The sequence below is a fragment of the Balaenoptera musculus genome, chromosome 14 (assembly GCF_009873245.2).
Source record: "Balaenoptera musculus isolate JJ_BM4_2016_0621 chromosome 14, mBalMus1.pri.v3, whole genome shotgun sequence".
Classification (NCBI taxonomy): Eukaryota; Metazoa; Chordata; class Mammalia; order Artiodactyla; family Balaenopteridae; genus Balaenoptera; species Balaenoptera musculus.
In genome coordinates, this window is record NC_045798.1 from 77,079,577 (window position 1) to 77,097,274 (window position 17,698).

The 17,698-nt window shown below is 42.3% G+C and overlaps 1 protein-coding gene across 8 annotated transcripts in view; it reads left to right on the forward strand.

Moving 5' to 3' along the window:
• The window catches only part of ZCCHC2 (zinc finger CCHC-type containing 2), a 54,548-nt gene that overhangs the window by 16,930 nt on the left and 19,920 nt on the right, over positions 1-17,698 (forward strand). For 7 of the 8 annotated variants that reach the window (XR_005022632.1, XR_005022633.1, XR_005022631.1 and 4 more), the window contains exons 4-9: positions 1,292-1,363; positions 4,395-4,507; positions 10,035-10,129; positions 12,707-12,790; positions 14,715-14,772; positions 16,861-16,996. Coding sequence is in view for 5 of the 8 variants with exons in the window: in XM_036874975.1 (XP_036730870.1) it covers positions 1,292-1,363; positions 4,395-4,507; positions 10,035-10,129; positions 12,707-12,790; positions 14,715-14,772; positions 16,861-16,996 (558 nt within the window). In the remaining 3 variants the exon portion in view is untranslated. The remainder of the gene's footprint in view (positions 1-1,291; positions 1,364-4,394; positions 4,508-10,034; positions 10,130-12,706; positions 12,791-14,714; positions 14,773-16,860; positions 16,997-17,698) is intronic. The other variant, XM_036874978.1, reaches the window with a different exon arrangement.

Genomic DNA, 17,698 nt, shown 5'->3' on the forward strand with positions numbered 1-17,698 from the left:
CCTGCTCTCTTCATTCAGTTAGACCAGCTCTCCTTTTGTTGCTGGAGCTCTAAGCGCATTCCTTCCTGAAGGCCTTCGTTGTCCTCTGGCTCTGGAACGATATTCCCCCGGACCCTGGCAGAGCTGACGTCCCTTCAGCTCACACACAGGCTCGACGGCCCCTACTCTGAGGCCTTTCTTGGCACCCGTCTGACCTGCTTCTCCCACCTCCTGCTCCTGCTCCTGCTCCATGCCCAGCTCGTTTTCTTTGGAGCACTGATCACTGATGGAGCTCCTTGTACATTCATTGGCTCTAATCTGACTCCTACACTAGACTCTGACCTCAGCCAGCAGAGGCTTCACTGTCTCGTCCACTCCTGTATACTTTCATAAGAACAGTGTCTGACACAAGTAGCTGCTCAACAAACATTTGAATAATTAAAAATCATTTAAAAGATGTGCCAGTTAATCAGGATATTTGTTTGAGGGTTGCTAGGTAAAATTTTGTATGTATTCTTAAGTATCTGGTTAACTGTGGCATGACTGGTTGGTAAGGCTTATGTATTAGCATAGTTCAAGTATTCACTCAGCTCAAATAATTGTGAAGTAGAAATTATTAGTGGGCTACCATCGAGTCCACTGAGTTAAAGGTATCCAAGAAGTAGGTGGGTAATAGATTTTAGTTCTGGCTCTTCTGCTTACCTAGAGTTGAATCTACGTAAGTTAACCTTTTTGAGTTTTAGTTTCTCCATCTGAAAACGGAGGTAGTCATATCTGCCCCATCTACGTTAATAGGATTGTAAAGCATTAAGAGAAAGATGAAATCTTTTCATAAACCATAAGTCCCCATAAAAATGCAATACAGTACTACCAAAGAAGGACAGTAAACTTGGTATTTCTCTTAAGAATGTATATTTAATAAGTTCCAGGAGATAGAGTTTTTCTTTTTTCTTGGGGCATAGATCTGTGCTGTCGAAGTGTCATTTTAGAGTCCCTACAACTTCACCAAAAGGAACGTAAGACATTTCCCTTTCTGAAAAATTACTAAAGTATAGTCACATTTTTAGAAGACAGCTTGTTTTGAAAACCATGCGCTTTGAAAGGAGTTATTAAAATTTTTTTAAGTAGAATGTCAATATACAGTTAATTTTAACAGTTTTGAAGCAATTATGACAATACCAGATTAACTTTATATTTCTAATTGTTAATCTTGATAAAGTTAAAGTAAGGTCATTTGTTTTACACATGGCTTTTTTCCAGTCAGTTCCTGCCTAAGAAATAACTGTATAACGTGTTTTTTTTTTTGAATCAGGTAAATTGGTCTGATCTTTCAGTCACAACAGTAACAAAAACCCACCAAGAACTACAGGAATTTCTGCTGAAGGTAAAAGTATAGATTTGTTGTTAAAATGATCTTGACGTGATATACAGCAGGGGTCCCCAAGCCCCGGGCAGCGGGCAGGTAGCGGTCCTCAGCCTGTTAGGAACTGGCTGCGCTGCGGGAGGTGAGTGTCAGTGAGCAAAGCTTCGTCTGCCACTCCGCATTGCTGGCATTACTGCCCGAACCATCCCTCCCGCCACGCCTCCCCACCACGCCCCGCCCCGGTCCATGGAAAAATTTCTTCCACGAAACCGGTCCCTGGTGCCAAAAAGGTTGGGGACCGCTGATACACAGAATCCGAAAACCTTAGTACCAAAACAAACACCAGGAAAATTAAAGCATGTATATAGAGGCTGGCTTACAGCTCTTCATGAACATTGCTGTAGAAGATGTCATGTTATTCTAAACATAGATTTTGTTACCTTACGTTACCAATATAAGGAATTGATGGTTTTCCACATTAAAAAAAAGAAAAAAAAAAAAAGGAAACCTTATTCCTAGTTCCTTGCTGAGATGTATATTGTTGGTGGCTCTGCGCCTAGCGCCCGACAGGGTCTCTCCTGGGTTTCCCTAAACTTTATCTACTCTTTGTCTTGACAGATTTCATTTTTCAGTCACAGAATTTCTCTAAAGGCTTAGGTGTTTTTTTAAAAAAAATGCAGCCCGAAATAAATAATTTGCTCTTCAGAATCACAGTAATTAATGGTCCCCCTGCTTAGCCAACTTCTGAATATAGTGTTTTTTCCATAGGAACAATGCCGTATCAGGTTATATGAAATAATTGGCAACTAGCGTACTTCTAGGAACAATTTGCCAATTATGAAATATCCTTTCAAGTTTACCATATGTCTTTTTTCCTTTTCATCTTCCTTTTAAAATCATCTACAAAAGGTAAGAGCATAAGCTGTCTGCTTGACAACCTGTACATGCTAACAGTCTTTGACTTCTGTGGAGGCGGTTGAACTGCACCTAAAGTTTGCTATAGTGAGGAAGGTCAGTGAGTTTGCTATAGTGAGTTCGAGGTCAGTGCTTTCCAGTCCTTTTTTCCATATCAGTAGCAGCCTCTGTCCTCCACATCCTGGCCTCCTTCCCATGCTGCTCCTTGACAGCTGTGTCTGCCACCTGTGTTGTTTCTCCTTACCAGAAAGGAAGCTCCATGAAGGCAGGGTCCTTGTTTCATCCTCACCGCTGTATCCACAGTGCCAGAAACAGTACTTAGGACAGGGTTGGAGTTTGAACTCTATGTTGACTGAATGAATGAATGGATTAATGAGGAGAGTTGCAAAAACCAAATTGTAATGAGATTTTGTAGATGGTTATCCGTTAGGCCTCAGTGTTCTTAAAGAAAAACGTGTAGCGAGGTGTGAATGCCTTCCAGCACACTGAGCTTGTGCTGTGGCTGAGCCGGGGCTCCGGAGGTGGGGGACTGGGTATGCTGGAGCAAAGACCAGACAGGTGAGAAAGTTCGGGGGACTGGTATAGAAGAGGCGTGTATTTTTAGCGAATGTGCCTTCCTCTAGCACTGGAAGTAGTCCCTGGATGTCGAAGATAAAAGCACTTGAAAATAAATCCGTTTGCAAATACTGATGGCTGCATATCCGCACTCTGCCCAGTCACGTGAGCGGTCACTGACCAGGTGAAAATGTATATATTCTCACCTTCCTGTGTTGAGAAGAGCCATCAGTCATTCAGTAGTTGAAACAAGCTTCTCCGCTGAAGCTGGTTTTGGCCGTGTACAGATATTCAGGAGAAATTGTGTTTAAAATGGGTAATGTGATATATGCCTAATGTTCTAAATCTGTATTAAAATGATAACATCAAAGTATAAATACTGAAATGAATGGTCATTTCTTTGTTTGGAAAAATGTGTAGATCCAGAACGTGTTTCTTCCTGTTAGTGGTCTGAGGACATAATTTACACAGTGGGTGTGTGGAATGCCAGCAGAGCGTTTGACCTTACCAGGTTAATAAAAGGACCAGGAAGAGCTTCATTCTGTTATAACATCTTGATTCCATAGTCTTACTGTGCCTAAAATAGTAATTCTTACGCTACCTTTGTTAAATGTTCCAGTTCTGAATTGTTGACTCAAAATGCTTATTTGTCAGAAGAATACTTACTTTGGGTTCTCCAATTAAAAATTAATATGTAAACTGACAAATTTCTATAGATTGTTATATTCCCGTGGCACCTTAGATAAATGTGTTAATGGTTCTATTCTTAATTGTAGTGAAAGTGCCTGCAGTTCACAAGTTAATTGCAAAGACTAGTTATCAAAAGTCAAATTTAAAACTTTGACTTCTTGAAAGACTTGGAAAATTAGTTTTATAAGGGATCAATTTATTAGGCATTTTAATAGGTAAACTAGTAAATAAAAACACAGTTTTAAGTCATTTTATTTAATTTAAAAATTTTCTTGGTCAACTGATGATTTTTTTGTGATTTCTTGTGCATGGCTCTGAGGCCACCTCCATCACATTGAGGAAAAGGTTCCTAAACCTCCAATTAATCTTTTTATGTAAGATTCTGAGTTTTCACCCCATCTTTCACACCCAGGTCTTTATTTGGTGTGTAGCGTTGACAGCCTGACATGGCCTGAGGTTCACATGTGATACAGAAGGCACAAAAGTGGTAACTACAAAGGCAGAGATCATGTTTTCAGAATACTATTTGAGGATAAAAATAATACTCCCTGTGCTCTGCGAAAGGCTCTGTTTCACTAAAGAACCTTGGTGCGGTGTCCTGGGATGGGATGGGAGGGGAGTGCGGGGGGTGGGGGGGCCCAGAGCAGGCTTAGCGCTGCCGGCACCCTTGGCCCCTCCCCTTCCCTTGGGACCCTGCAGTTCCCTGTGCAGTGGGTTCCCTGTGCAGTGCCGCTTCAGGCTGCAGCCCTATGTCGGGAAGATTTAGAAAAGGAACTGCTTCTGGATGATTTCTGAGTAGGAGGCATTCATCTTCCTTTTGTGCCTCTGGTGTGTGACATATTTGCCAGTAAGTGAGAAACTTAACGTTGGTCGTGCGGTTTTTCTTTCCTAGCTTCCAAAGGAGTTGTCCTCGGAGACTTTTGACAAGACCATCTTAAGAGCCCTGAATCAGGGCTCATTGAAGAGGGAAGAACGGCGGCACCCTGACCTGGAGCCCATCCTGAGGTAACGGTTTACTGGCACCTCCCCGGCAGCCTCACAGGCTGGGCCACGGCCGTCCCGGGGCTGAGGATGGAGTTCTAGGGGAGATCACAGAGATTCCTCCTCTGGAGTACTTTTCAGAATGGACTTTTTATCCTTGTGTTATTTAGATCTAGGCTAGTAGTAGACACCAAACGAATTTCTCGTATCATTGTACTTTTCAGCTGTCTGTTATCATAAAAATCGTTTCTAAAGTATGCAGATATTCAGTGAAACCTCTTATTTTCACCATAAAGTATTTATTGAAAGAGGCCCTTGTCCAAGAGCTCAACTTTGGAGATGGTTTTGGATTTAAGTTGTTGAGTAAGGTTAGGCTAATGGGTGGGAAAGTGAGGGGCGTCCGAGGTCTGCAGTGTGGTTTTGGTCACTGTTGGCGCTCACCCCTCTCTGAGGGCCCCCCTTTAGGAGAGAGAAACTAAGGAATAACGGCCAAGGGAACAAAGGCTGTTATACTGGAAACTTGCAGTTATCAGTAAGTAAAATAAGTGAAAGCAGTGTTGGCGCATATGTGGCTTAGAGTCGGGGCTTAGGTGAGACTGATCTGCCCCCTGAGGCTCAGCGGGCCCAACCTGGGAGGAAGATTGCTGGGGCAGAGGTGCGGGCCGTGTCATGCAGTGACCCTCCTGCTCCCACCCAGGCGCCCTGAGTATTCTCAGGACGGGGTGGGGCTGGGGACAGAAGCAGAAATCCGGGAGGGAGGGTATTTCCATTGGAGGACAAGATTTAGGGTGTGATTTGGAAGCAAATGAGGGAAACCAGAGAGGAGATGGAGGGAGCGACTGGGAAAAGGCAGCGGAGCAGAGAGCTGGAGGGTCCGATTCGAAGCCCCCCTACGAGCACGAGCACGATGGAGGGCGTGGAGGGACTGAGGAGCGACCTGGAGGCTGGAGCCAGACGTGGAGCGGCCGGGGAGCAGCTTCAGGGGAGCGCCCCTCCCGCGCAGCCCGCGCACCATGGGCTGTGAGGACTCAGAGGGCACAGTGGGAGGGTCCAGAGAAGGACAGGAGAAGTGGGAGGGGCTGGTCTCTTGGGGGTGGGCACAGAGAGCATTCCAGGGCTGAGCCGGGGTGGGGTTGGGCGAGGAGGAGTTGGCTGAGCTCCTGAGGCCCCTGTGCTGCTGCTCAAGCATCGGGGGCGTGTGCATCCCTGGGGAGCCTGTTAAAGGGCGGAGTCGTGCCCCACAGTACTGGGGTGAGCGCAGTGCTGGGGTTCTAGGCTGCTGGGGGCGCGGGGTCCGCAGAGCACGCCCAAGAGGGTGGCGAGTTCTCAGGCCCCCGCACACACAGGTGGCTCAGGAGGGGCTTGTGCAGCTGTGATACGGGGGTGGGGGGTGGCAGCGCGAGCCTGGTGTCTGCGCTGGGTGACAGCCTCTGGGGAGGGAAGTCATTCGCCCCCGGGTGACGGTGCGGGGAGGCCTGGCCTAATGTTCCAGAGGGTGCACACGTGACAGGTGGCCCGGCAGGGGCGTGAGGCCCAGATGGGGTCAGGAGGGCGTATGCGCAGGGCTCGGAAGGGAGAAGCAGTGACAGTGGGAGACAGATGAGCTTACTACAGGGGGATGGGCCTAGTTAGGGTGTATCTTAAGAATCATGAGAACCAAGTTTCTCTGTTGGAGAAGAGAGTTATGGTATGGAAAGGAGAAAACCAGAATGAACCCTGGAGTGCCTCATTGGAGTTGAAGATATCGGGGCAGACTCACAATTTTCAGTATATATAGGTAGATACAGAAATAGATATGGTTGTGTGTGTACACATGTGTTCCCTGGCTCTGGTCATTGAAAGGGTCGGGAAGCAGCCACACCCCAGTAGCGGTGGGCATCCCTGGTATCCAGAGCTTGACTTGTAACTCCGTTCTCCACTGAACAGAGCTAGGGCTCCTTGGAGGAGAAGCTGATTGCAGGGCTGGAGGAGGAAAAATACAAGATGAGCCCGTTGTGCCAGAGAGCAAGGAAGCGCTCAAGGGATGTTTGGCTCGGTCACGAGGACAGAGGCCAGCCTGAAGGGCTCCTAGTGGTCAAGTCTGGAGCAAATTGAACATCAAAATAAATAATAACAGTAACATTGAATGAAATAGGAAACCATGGGTCCATGTTGAAATAAATAATAAACGAATAGATTGAACGTTTGAGGACTAGGATATTTACATTGTCAGAGTCATTTCCCAGTGCTTATTACTTCAAAAGGAGGGAGAGTAACTCTGGGTGGAGAAGTCTGACAGATGCTACTTGGATCCAGGAGAGCGAACTTGACTCAGGATCGCCCACCGCACAATAGGCTGCAACGAAGGAGCACTGCCTCACTCCTGTGATACTCCTGCTGTGAACCTAATCTCGAGGAAACAGCAGGCAAACCCAAATTGTGACCATTCCACAAAATATCTGCGCTGTCCTCTTAAAGCCAGGACAGTCGAGGGAGGGCTGAGAAGGTAGCACGGCTAGCTGGATGCAGCGCAGGATCTGAACTGGGTCTTTGTGGTAAAAAGGATACTTTGGGATCAATTGGCAAAATTTAAATGGCATCTGGGGGTTAGGAGGTCATAATTTATCAGTGTTAACGTCCTGATTTTGATTGTAGGAGAATGTCTTTGTAGGAATACTCATGTTTCACCCGGTGTTGGGGCAGCAGAGGTCAGTTATTTATGGTTTAGAAAGAAAATTCTCTTTATTTGCAACTTCTCTGTAAGTTTGAGGTTTTCAGAGGGAAAAAAATACTTCCACAAGGAGCCACTTTCAGAAATTTGGCTCTTGGCCAGCACCACAATTAAGAAGTATGTGTTGGACTCCTTGTTATAGCTTTTAGGGTTCTCCTCAGTTATGATCTCGTGTGTGTGTGTGTGTGTGTGTGTGTGTGTGTGTGTAGCCTTTTTACTGTAAAGATGTTATTCGAGCTATTTGTGGAGAATGCAAAGGAAGGTGTAATGTGAAAAGTCCCTAATATCCCTTTCTTCAAGTCTAGTCACTAGAAGTGGCCTTCATTAAAAACTTACATAGCTTTCCAAAAATTTTCTGGGCATGTACACATCCCTGAATTTGTGTATTTGTGTGTATTTCCTTTGCGCAAATGAACTCTTCTTTGCACACTTTTTTGCCATTTAGTCTTTTCATTAAATAATATTGGACGTGGTAAAGCATCAGTACATGTAAAAAGATTGCTGCCTCATTTTTTTATTTGCTACATAATGTTCCATTTTTAGTTGTACCATAACTAAACTAATCAGTGTATTTTATGGCTGTTTTGGTTCTTCCTAAATATTTTAAAGCTACAAGAATATTACAGTGACTGTCCATATATATGTTTCTTAACACACTTCTCTGTAAGAGAAATGTCTGGAATTGGAATTTTTGGTCAGAAGTGCAGTGTGCATTTTTTAATATGCGGTACTTCCAGATTACTTCTCAGGAGGCAGCAGCACTTTATACCCTCAGAAGCCTCCTTTTTGCATCTCCTCCACACCTCAGCAGACATAAATACTCTCAGCTTCTCATCTTTGCCAGTCTCTCAAAAAGGAAGACTGTATCTCATTTTAATCTGTATTTGAGTGGCCATTTGTACTTTCCTATGAATGAATTTTTCAGTCCCTTTCACTTTTTTATTGATTACTAGTTTATAAGAGTTATTTGTTAGATAAAAGAAAGGAGCACTGTTTGTCATTATTTCTTGACCATGCAGAAGGTTTAAATTTTTATGTAGTTGGATTTATCAGTCTTCTCTCATACGGGTTCAGGGTTTTGTGTCCAGCTTGAAAAGACTTTTTCTCTTCAAAAATTATATTTTTAAAATGTTTTCTTCATAATACTTCCTTTTAAAAACATCTTTGATTCTTTTGTATGGCTAGCCTGTGGTCTTAACACCATTAATTGGATTTTAGGACACTTATTCTCAGTTTGTGAATTTTAGATTAGTATCGCTATAATTCACCTAAGAAATGTAGCAATTATAAAGGAGGGGGAGAAATGAAAGCGAGAGGTAGGTAATGAATTTATAAGTGAAGTGGAGATTGGATTGGTACAGGACGTACTGTACTTCCAAGTACACTGTAAATTAGGAAAATGAAGATATGGCACTGAAATGTACATTTGGGGTTGGACGACTTCTGTTATGTCAAAATGTAATCCTGTTTTTCTTATTTGATTGCTTGAGTAGTTTATGGCCACTTTGGGTTCTAGTTGGGTATAACTGCCATCTTGTGGTTATGCAGCAATGAACCCTGACTTGAGTCTGTATGCTGATTCCAACCAAGCCCCTGCCTTTATCTCAGGTGTGGTTTTCCTATACTGGATATGCCTGTACTTTTGACCAGTTAATTTGGTTTGTAAATGTAACTGGGCAGTAGATGCCTTTGGATTTTAATCCTCAGCCTTAGGTAATGTGTTCAGACCTGGAAATTTAGATTAGCTCCATACTTCGTATCTCAATTTCTCTTCCATCTCTTCATTTCCTCCCTTTGTCTTCCTATTGAATATTTACCTCCACATTTGAGAACCAAGAAGCAATTTTGTCTAACGCACAAGGCATCTTTGGTCCATAAGGGTCATCTCTTCATATGGTATTTTGATGATTTTTTAACTAATCTGAATGATAGGTCCAAAACCTTGGGGAGACATTAAGAATTAAATTTTTAAATGAGCATTTAAAATTTTCAAAAGTAATGCAAGGGGGTTTGGATGTTGAGCAGGGTGACAGTTTAATATGCGTATACTATTTGAGTGTCATAACCTTGAAGAATGTTAGTATAGTCCCTAAGAAGAAATCGGAACTGAAAGGCCAGATAACTTGTTTAGGGTGATGCAGCTTTTAAGTGATTGAGCTGGTATTCAGATCCCAGGTAAACTTTCCATTAGACTGTGCTGTAACTATGCCCCTTTTGGCAGAGTCCCTTTTGTAGGGAAGACCTCCAGTTGGAATCTTTTAATGACATTAATAAAACATGAGGAAAGCTGTTTTTTAAAAATAACAGCTTAGAATTGTGGTATGATACATATTGAGGTGAGTCATCAGTCATACCTTAGTCTGTAGTAATACTTGTAACTAACTTGGCCGCTGCGTTCCATTTGTAGTTTCCAGAACTCCTGTATCCCGAACTTCCCAACCTCTTACTTTCAGACTGTGGGAAGGTGCCTTCATGGTACACCCAAATGATGAAAAGTAACACCTATGAAGAAGGGTAAAGAAACTGAAGTTGTTTTTCTGAGCAGAAAGGCGACTATTGGACCACTTGGGTAAAAGGCTGAAATAATACATAGTTGGTCAGAATTGAAGCGTTACCACTAGATTATATAAAATTAAAAATAAGCCTGTTTATTAGATTCTTGTAAATAAGTCTTTTATTCACTTCCTCCTATGGGAAATACATTAGAAAATAATATTCTTTTCCTTAGGAAGGCAATTTTTTATACCTGAATTAAACTGCCACTGGGTTTTTTACAATCTAAACTGTCTCGTGGATTTATAGTACATGAAATTAATGAATCTCTTTTCTTTTTATGTGCAGGCAGCTATTTTCAACTTCGTCACGAGCTTTTCTACAGAATCAGAAAGTACACAGCTTTTTTCAGTCCATATCATCAGACCCTTTCCACAGCCTCAGTAAGTGCCCCTCTGCTTCTCTGTAGAAATTTGGCCTTTTCCTTGCTTGGATGTCTTGCTTTACAATGCCATCTTGTATAGAATTGTCACTTTAGTTAAGGTCAAGGAATAGTGGCATACAAAATTAGAAACATTTGTAGTTTTTAGTGAATTTTACACTGCAGTTTTAAAGAAAATAACAACAGCTAATGTGACAAAACAGTAATGACCTGTATGCAAAAAGAATATAAAAAGGAGTGTATGTATGTATATATATAACTGATTCACTTTGCTGTACAGCAGAAACCAACACAACACTGTAAATCAGCTATACTCTAGTAAAAATTTAAAAATTTTAAAAAATTTTAAAAAAAGCTAATGTCACAAAACAGACTGATTCCAAGGCAAGGGCCAAGTATCTCAAAGTCGTGTGCATACTGGATCCTCAAGTTCCTTGAGAGATCTGGCTTACAGGTTGTAGAGATGCTTCAGTGCTGCTTGCATGATGGATAACCTCTCATGATCTGCCCCTGTTCCCATAATGACCTCCCCAGCCTCCCAGGCTGGAAACTCTGGCCTTACTCTTTTCACTTTTCCTCTTTGTATTCAGTCATTTAAAGGCCAAGCCACGCCAGACAAAGGACATCATCCTTTTTACCCCTCCTCACCAATCCCATTGTTAGTTAGGTCTTTTTTTCATGCATAGACTATGCAAAGCCTCACTTCTCTCAGGTTCTGGTTTCTTACTGTACTATAACCTGTCCTGGGATTATCTCGGGGATCAATTTGTTAATCCTCTATTTAGAACCTTAAACGTTTGCTGTGAAATTCAAGCCCTGCCGTGAGCCCCTTGAGCCGCCTCTCACCTCTCTCAGGCTCCCATTGGCAGCCACTCAGGACACCCTGCCGTTTCCTGTCCCAGGGTCTTGGCTCGTTCTGCACCCTATCTTTTGTTACAGCCTGTTAAAATCACACCTGTTTCAGGACCCAACTGAAATAACACCTCCTGAGGATTTCCTAGCTTTCTCTTAACGTTCCTGTGTTTTGGTTTTGCCCGCATGTTTCAGCATTCATCATGGTCTGCCTGGAGTTTAGTTTTATACACGTCTATCACAGCTGCCTTTTTTAGCAAATATTTTGCCAGTAACATCGATGTGTGCTTTAGGAGAATTTCTGCTAACTTTAAGCACAGCCACTATGGCAAGTCGCTATGTATTTTTCTTGTTTTTTGAATCTTTCCTTCTGCTTTCAACAAAGCCATGTCTCCCTGTACCTAAAGGGGAAAGAAAATGCATTTTTCCTCAGTTTGAAGTGGGAGGAAAAAAAAGAGGTAAAAAAAAAAATAGTATGATTGGATATTTATTGTAACAAAGGGGTTAACTTTTAGTTTTTCTAATCATTTGTGTGTATGTATATATGCCTTAAACATTTTAAACAAAAAGTAGCAAATAGAATTAATGACTCTTCATGACTAAGACAAGATGAACAACTCCATGTTTAAATTCATGTCTGAATAGTGGCAATAGCTTTTTAAAAAGAGAATCCTGATCATTCTAGAGTCGTTAATAGATTTAACAGCCAGTGCTTTCCACTTGAACCAAGTGTGGTTTTTAATGAATATCTATAAATAGCGTCTAATTCTAAAAAAGCATTGAAGCATGAAGTTAAACTTTTAATTCAGATTTTAGCAGGCTGCCTAGGAAAATGTACCCAAGTGAGTAGTACACACATAAATAACAGAAAACCCGTCTGGAGAGTTTGGCAGTATCTAAATTACATGAGCAATGCTAAAGAGGCTGGTAGATTTTAAGAGATCAAATCGTTATGAAATCAAAATAGTGTATTAAAGGACATGTTTTGATATTGTGGAAAATCTGGTCAGGATGTTCAGATTATTTCACCAAAGAACACATCATTGGCAAAGTTCATTTGCACTTACTCTTTTAAGAAATGACAGCTCTAACTTCCCCTGCCCCCTCAATAGAGAGCAATATTCCGTATCCTGACAGCTGAGAGAACAAATGTTAAACTCCTGAATGACTTAAAATGTTGACCTCCAGAAGCCTACTGGTCTGTATTTTAATGGAGACGTAATCCAGTGCATCAGGGTGGGTTCCGTGGGTCAGTGCTGGTCCATGATTGTCAGTCACTGGTCTGTGGTAGAAGAACAGGAACAGAGAGGAGACGCTGGGAGTAATCTGACGTTGCCACATTATACTGTCTTTCATAGAAGGAGCGATCCACATGAACTGGAAATTCTGAAAAACCTTACACAGCACAGATAGTTGAGAAGCACTGATCTAGTCCATCTCCTCATTTTGCACAAGAGCACGTGGGGGCAGGCAGATGTGAAGCAGCTTGCTTCACCCCTGTGGCTTTTATGGGGAGAGCTGGCTCCGTGCTTCAGGGTCCCCACTCCCAGTCCAGGGTTTTGTACTATGTCCTCTAGCTTTCTTCAAAGTCCTAACTACTAGACATGTTCTCTTTACCATTAACTCTCCACTCTCATCCTCCATGGGAGAAGAGTAATCATTATATTTGTTTTTCTCACTATTATAATTTTCCCTAAAAGTTAATGGTATTTAATACTTCCCGCAGATAACTTACAATCCAATCTGAAGACTTCTAAGATATTAGAACACTTAAAAGAAGACAGCTCAGAAGCTTCAAGTCAAGAAGAAGGTAAACGCTGATTCACTGGAATAAGTCATTCTGCGTGATATTGTCACAGGGATAGGTAAACAAACCGTTAGAACAGATTAAGGAACTGAGAAACAGACATATGGGAACTTGGAATGTGACAGGTGGCCTTACAGAAAAGTGGGGAAAGAATATGCAATAAATGGTATTGGCTGGCTTTCCAGTCAAAAAAAATGTTATATAATTAGATCCCTACTTCTCTTGGGCACAGAAAATTTCAAATGAATAACAAATTATTTGCAACATATATAAACTTAATGTAATATGTAAAATGTAAAACTTAAATTTTTAAATGTTAATAGTCTGGGATGAGAAGGCTTTCTTGACAAGACAGAGCATGACCATAGCGGAGATCTTTCTAATGTAAATTAAAGCTTAACACGTGACAAGAGGTTACCATTCAGAGGACGTTTGCAGGATATTTACAGGTGTAAAGACTATACATCCAGACTACAGATTCTTCTAAAAATCACTGAGAAAATCAGTCTGGTCAACAATATGGGGAAAGACAAACATAGGCAGTTCTCACAGAAGAACGTTGAATGGTTCAGCCTCACAAGTAGTACAGAAAATGCAAACTAAAAGCAATGAGAGGGGCTTCCCTGGTGGTGCAGTGGTTAAGAATCCGCCTGCCAATGCAGGGGACACGGGTTCGAGCCCTGGTCCACGAAGACCCCACATGCCGCGGAGCAACTAAACCCGTGCACCACAACTACTGAGCCTGCGCTCTAGAGCCCGCGAGCCACAACCACTGAGCCCGTGTGCCACAACTACTGAAGCCCGTGTGCCTAGAGCCCGTGCTCTGCAACAAGAGAAGCCACTGCAATGAGAAGCCCGTGCACCGCAACAAAGAGTAGCCCCCCGTTCGCCGCAACTAGAGAAAGCCTGCGCACAGCAACAAAGACCCAGTGCAGCCAAAAATAAATAAATAAAATAATTAAAAAACAAAAATACAATGAGAGATTAGTTCACACTCATCAGATTGGCAAACCATTTTCAAGTCTGACATTATCAAAGATATGAAGTAATGGGAATCCTCATCTACTGTTGATGGGAATTTAAATTGGTACAACTATTGGTACAACTATTTTGGACAAAAATTTGACACTCTCGTGAAGTTGGAGGTGATTAATGCTACTACCCAGCAGTTCTGCTTCTATGAAAATTGTCGTCCGTGTGTTCAGGGGACAGGGATTCAGGCTCTCCCAGCAGCTTATGGGTAACAGCAAGCACCTGGATGTTAACCCAGATGTTTCAAATGTTAATAAAGTTATAAACAGATTGTGGTACCTTCATGCCAGGTGGTAATTAAAATAAAGGGTATTTGTAGTATATTCAAACATGTAGCACCACTGTGTTTGTGAATACACACAGAGGTAGTTAAAATAAAAACATGCACTAGATTATTTCAACTAGTTAACCTCTGTAGAAGGAGGGAGCTGAATGGAATGGAGGGAGGCCTTCAGTTGTTTCTGGGATATTTCCTTTCCTAATAAAAAGAGGCAAATACAGAGATACCTGCGAGGTGGGTACATGGGTGTTGGTTTTATTAATATGTGGTTTTTTGATATTTGAGACACTTCTTTTTTTTTTCTCATGGTTAAAAAAAGAGCCTGAAATTGAATGTGTGGTTTTGCAGCTTAATGCTCATAGTCAAATTTCATAGTCTTGGACAAAATTGATTTTGCTATTAGGTGGAACATATTTGAGAGGATATTTAAGGAAATTACTGTGTCTTACTGTGTCTTTGAAAAATTGTTTCTTTAAGGAATTTTCTGTGAAAAATGCTTGGAAGTGCTCTACGTGGTCTGTCAACACTGTTATGGTCATGTACGTTAGTTGCGTCTTCCTTTTGGATTTTGCAGAAGCATCTGGTATAATAAATTGTTTTTTTCCTCCACTCTAGATGTGTTACAGCACACCATAATCCACAAGAAACATACCGGGAAAAGTCCCCTTGTGAAGTAGGTATCTAGTTCCTAAAACATGAATGACTTTGTGCGTTTTTAAATCAGCGTCACGTTTACTTACTGATGTATTTGGCTGTAATTTTGCTGTTTTACTGTTTGCTTGTTATTTGTCTCACCTTTTCTGTGTTTTCCTTTCTCTCCTTTCTTGCTTTTGGGCGTTTTTTTAAAATTCTGTTTTTCTCTTCTGTTAGCCTTGATAGTTTTCCATACATTGTTTTTCGATTCTTCTGATGGTTACCTAGAGGTTTTATTCTACATCTTTGACTTAGGAAGGTCTGATATTTGTGCTTGTACCATTTCCCACATGAGGGCCTTGGATCACTGTAACTTCACTTACCTCCTCCCAGCTTATAAACTGTAGCTGTCATGCATCTTAATTCTGTTTTAAACCTCATGAACCTTTTCGCGTTAATCATTTAGTTTTTACCATTCCACTGTTCTGCATTCCTTCCAGTGTGTCTGAGCGTCCTTGTAACTGAAGAACACTGGAGAATTCCCTGTCATCATATCTGCCAGTAATGAAATCACTTTGTTTTTTATCTGGAAAAAATGTCTATTTTGCCTTCATTTTTGAAAGACTTTTTTGTTCATACGACATAGGACTCCAGGCTGGCAGTTACTTCCTGTTAGTGCTCAGAAGCTCCAGTGTCGCTGTCTCCGGTCTAGTGCCCTTGGTCCTTCACATCATATCCTCTCAGCCCAGTTTGATTTCTGCTGCAAGCCACATAAAATCATTTATGTGACTTCTGACCCCCCTCACACTGCGACCATCCCTCCGCAGGCCCTGCCTCGTGACTGTCCGCCTCCTGCCTCAGGGCCCGCGCTGATTCTGTGAGCCTGCTTAGCCCTTGAACCAGCCCAGTTCAGAGCTGCATGTTAATTTGCCCCAGGGGTCAACCCTCAACTGGTGGGGAGCTCCAGCTTCCTGCCCTTTGGGGAGATAATTCTGGGAGGTCCCAGCTGGTTTGAGCCTCTGTCGCTCATAGCGGCAGCCTCACTAATGGACCCACACGCTGGTTTTTCCTCCTTTCCTGTTTCATTCTCCCCACTCCTTGCTCCCACTTCTGGATCACCTCCCAAGTCAACTGTGTCATCCCCAGATTCTGCTTTTAGGGGCAACAGTGGACAGTGGGTATCCATTGTTCTTCAGTCTTATTGCTGCTCTTTGAAAGTTAGTGTGCTTTTCCAAACTGACTGTGTTTTTGAATTTTCCCATTGTCTGGTTTTCAGCAGTTTCCTATGATACATTTGTAGCTTTCTTTGAATGAGTTCTGCTTCCTAAGTCTGAAGCTTGATACAGTTTTGTTTTAGAGAAGCCCAGGCCATTCTCTCTTCACATATTGCTTCTGCCTGTTCTCTTGTTCCCTCTTCTGAGGCTCGGGGTGCTTACAGGTTAGACTTTTCACCGTGTCCTAGGTGTTTTCTCAAATTTTTTTTGTTTTCCACATTTTTTTCCTCTCAGTGTTCCCATCTATTTTCTCATGGTCAAATTTCCTCTTCAGTGATTTTTTTCATCTGTTTCCATCCATTGAGTTCTTAATTTCAGTTTATTGTACAGTTCTAGAATTTAAATTTGGTTCTTTTTTTATATTTTCCAGTATTCTTCCAAAATTCTGTCATCTTGTAGTCCTTGACCGATGTGAAACACTGTTAATTCAGAGTCCGTGTCCAATCCCTTCATTCTCTCTGGATTCTCTCTGAGTCTGTTTCTGTTGTGTGTTTCTCTTGGTTTTCAGTCACATTATCCTGTCCCTTCACTTGCCTTAGACACACACAGTACATAGTGGTTCTCTTGAGATTGGGGTTAACACCCCAGCTGTGAGTGGTGCAGGATGAGTCTAAAGACAGACTGTGCTTCTGTTGTCAACCTCCTCAGAGGCGGGTATTAATTATTAAATAGGTAAGAGAGGTATGAACTGGTTTATTCTTATAGTAGACTTTTTTCCTTAGAGCTGTTGCTAGGCATTGTATAAAAAACTAATATACTGAAGAAAGGGTTAGTAGAGCTTCTTCATTATGAGATGAGAATGTTAGCTGACTGAGGACAGAGTTTCATACTTGCGTGAACTCTTCTTTTGATAGCACTATTGGTACAAGTTGTTCTCCGTTGGATGGGCTCACCATGCAGTATTCTGAGCAGAATGGCATCATGGATTGGAGGAAGCAGACCTGCACCACCGTTCAGCACCCGGAGCACTGTGTGGCCTTAGCTGACCAGGTACGGGGGCTTTGTTTTGTCTTCGTGCCATAGTGTTCAAGCATTGTCACTGCATGAGAGTCGAGTTCTTTAAGCATATTTTGTCAGATAGTGTATCTGGTAAGAAGAAATGAAGGAATGTTTGAATGTAAGACTTCAAAGTTAATTGGTGTACATGATCTAAGCTCCTCTGTGACCTGAAGAAGTGTATATGTATTACTTTGTTTTTTTGTTTTTTGTTTTTTTTTTTTCAATTTAATTTATTTATTTATTTTTGGCTGTGTTGGGTCTTCGTTGCTGCACACGGGCTTTCTCTAGCTGAGGCGAGCGGGGGCTACTCTTCATTGCGGTGCACGGGCTTCTCGTTGCGGTGGCTTCTCTTGTTGCGGAGCACGGGCTCTAGGCGTGCGGGCTTCAGTAGTTGTGGCACGCGTGCTCAGTCGTTGTGGCTCGCGGGTTCTAGAGCGCAGGCTCAGTAGTTGTGGCACGTGGGTTTAGCTGCTCCATGGCATGTGGGATCTTCCCGGACCAGGGCTCGAACCCGTGTCCCCTGCACTGGCAGGCAGATTCTTAACCACTGCGCCACGAGGGAAGCCCCGTATTACTTTTATTGCTCAAAAATATTAGTACATTTTATTGTGATGCCTAAAATGTTTCACTAGGGATGCATTGTTAAGCCAGGTTTTTTGCTTTTGAATTATTCACATTTCAGTCACTGTCTTG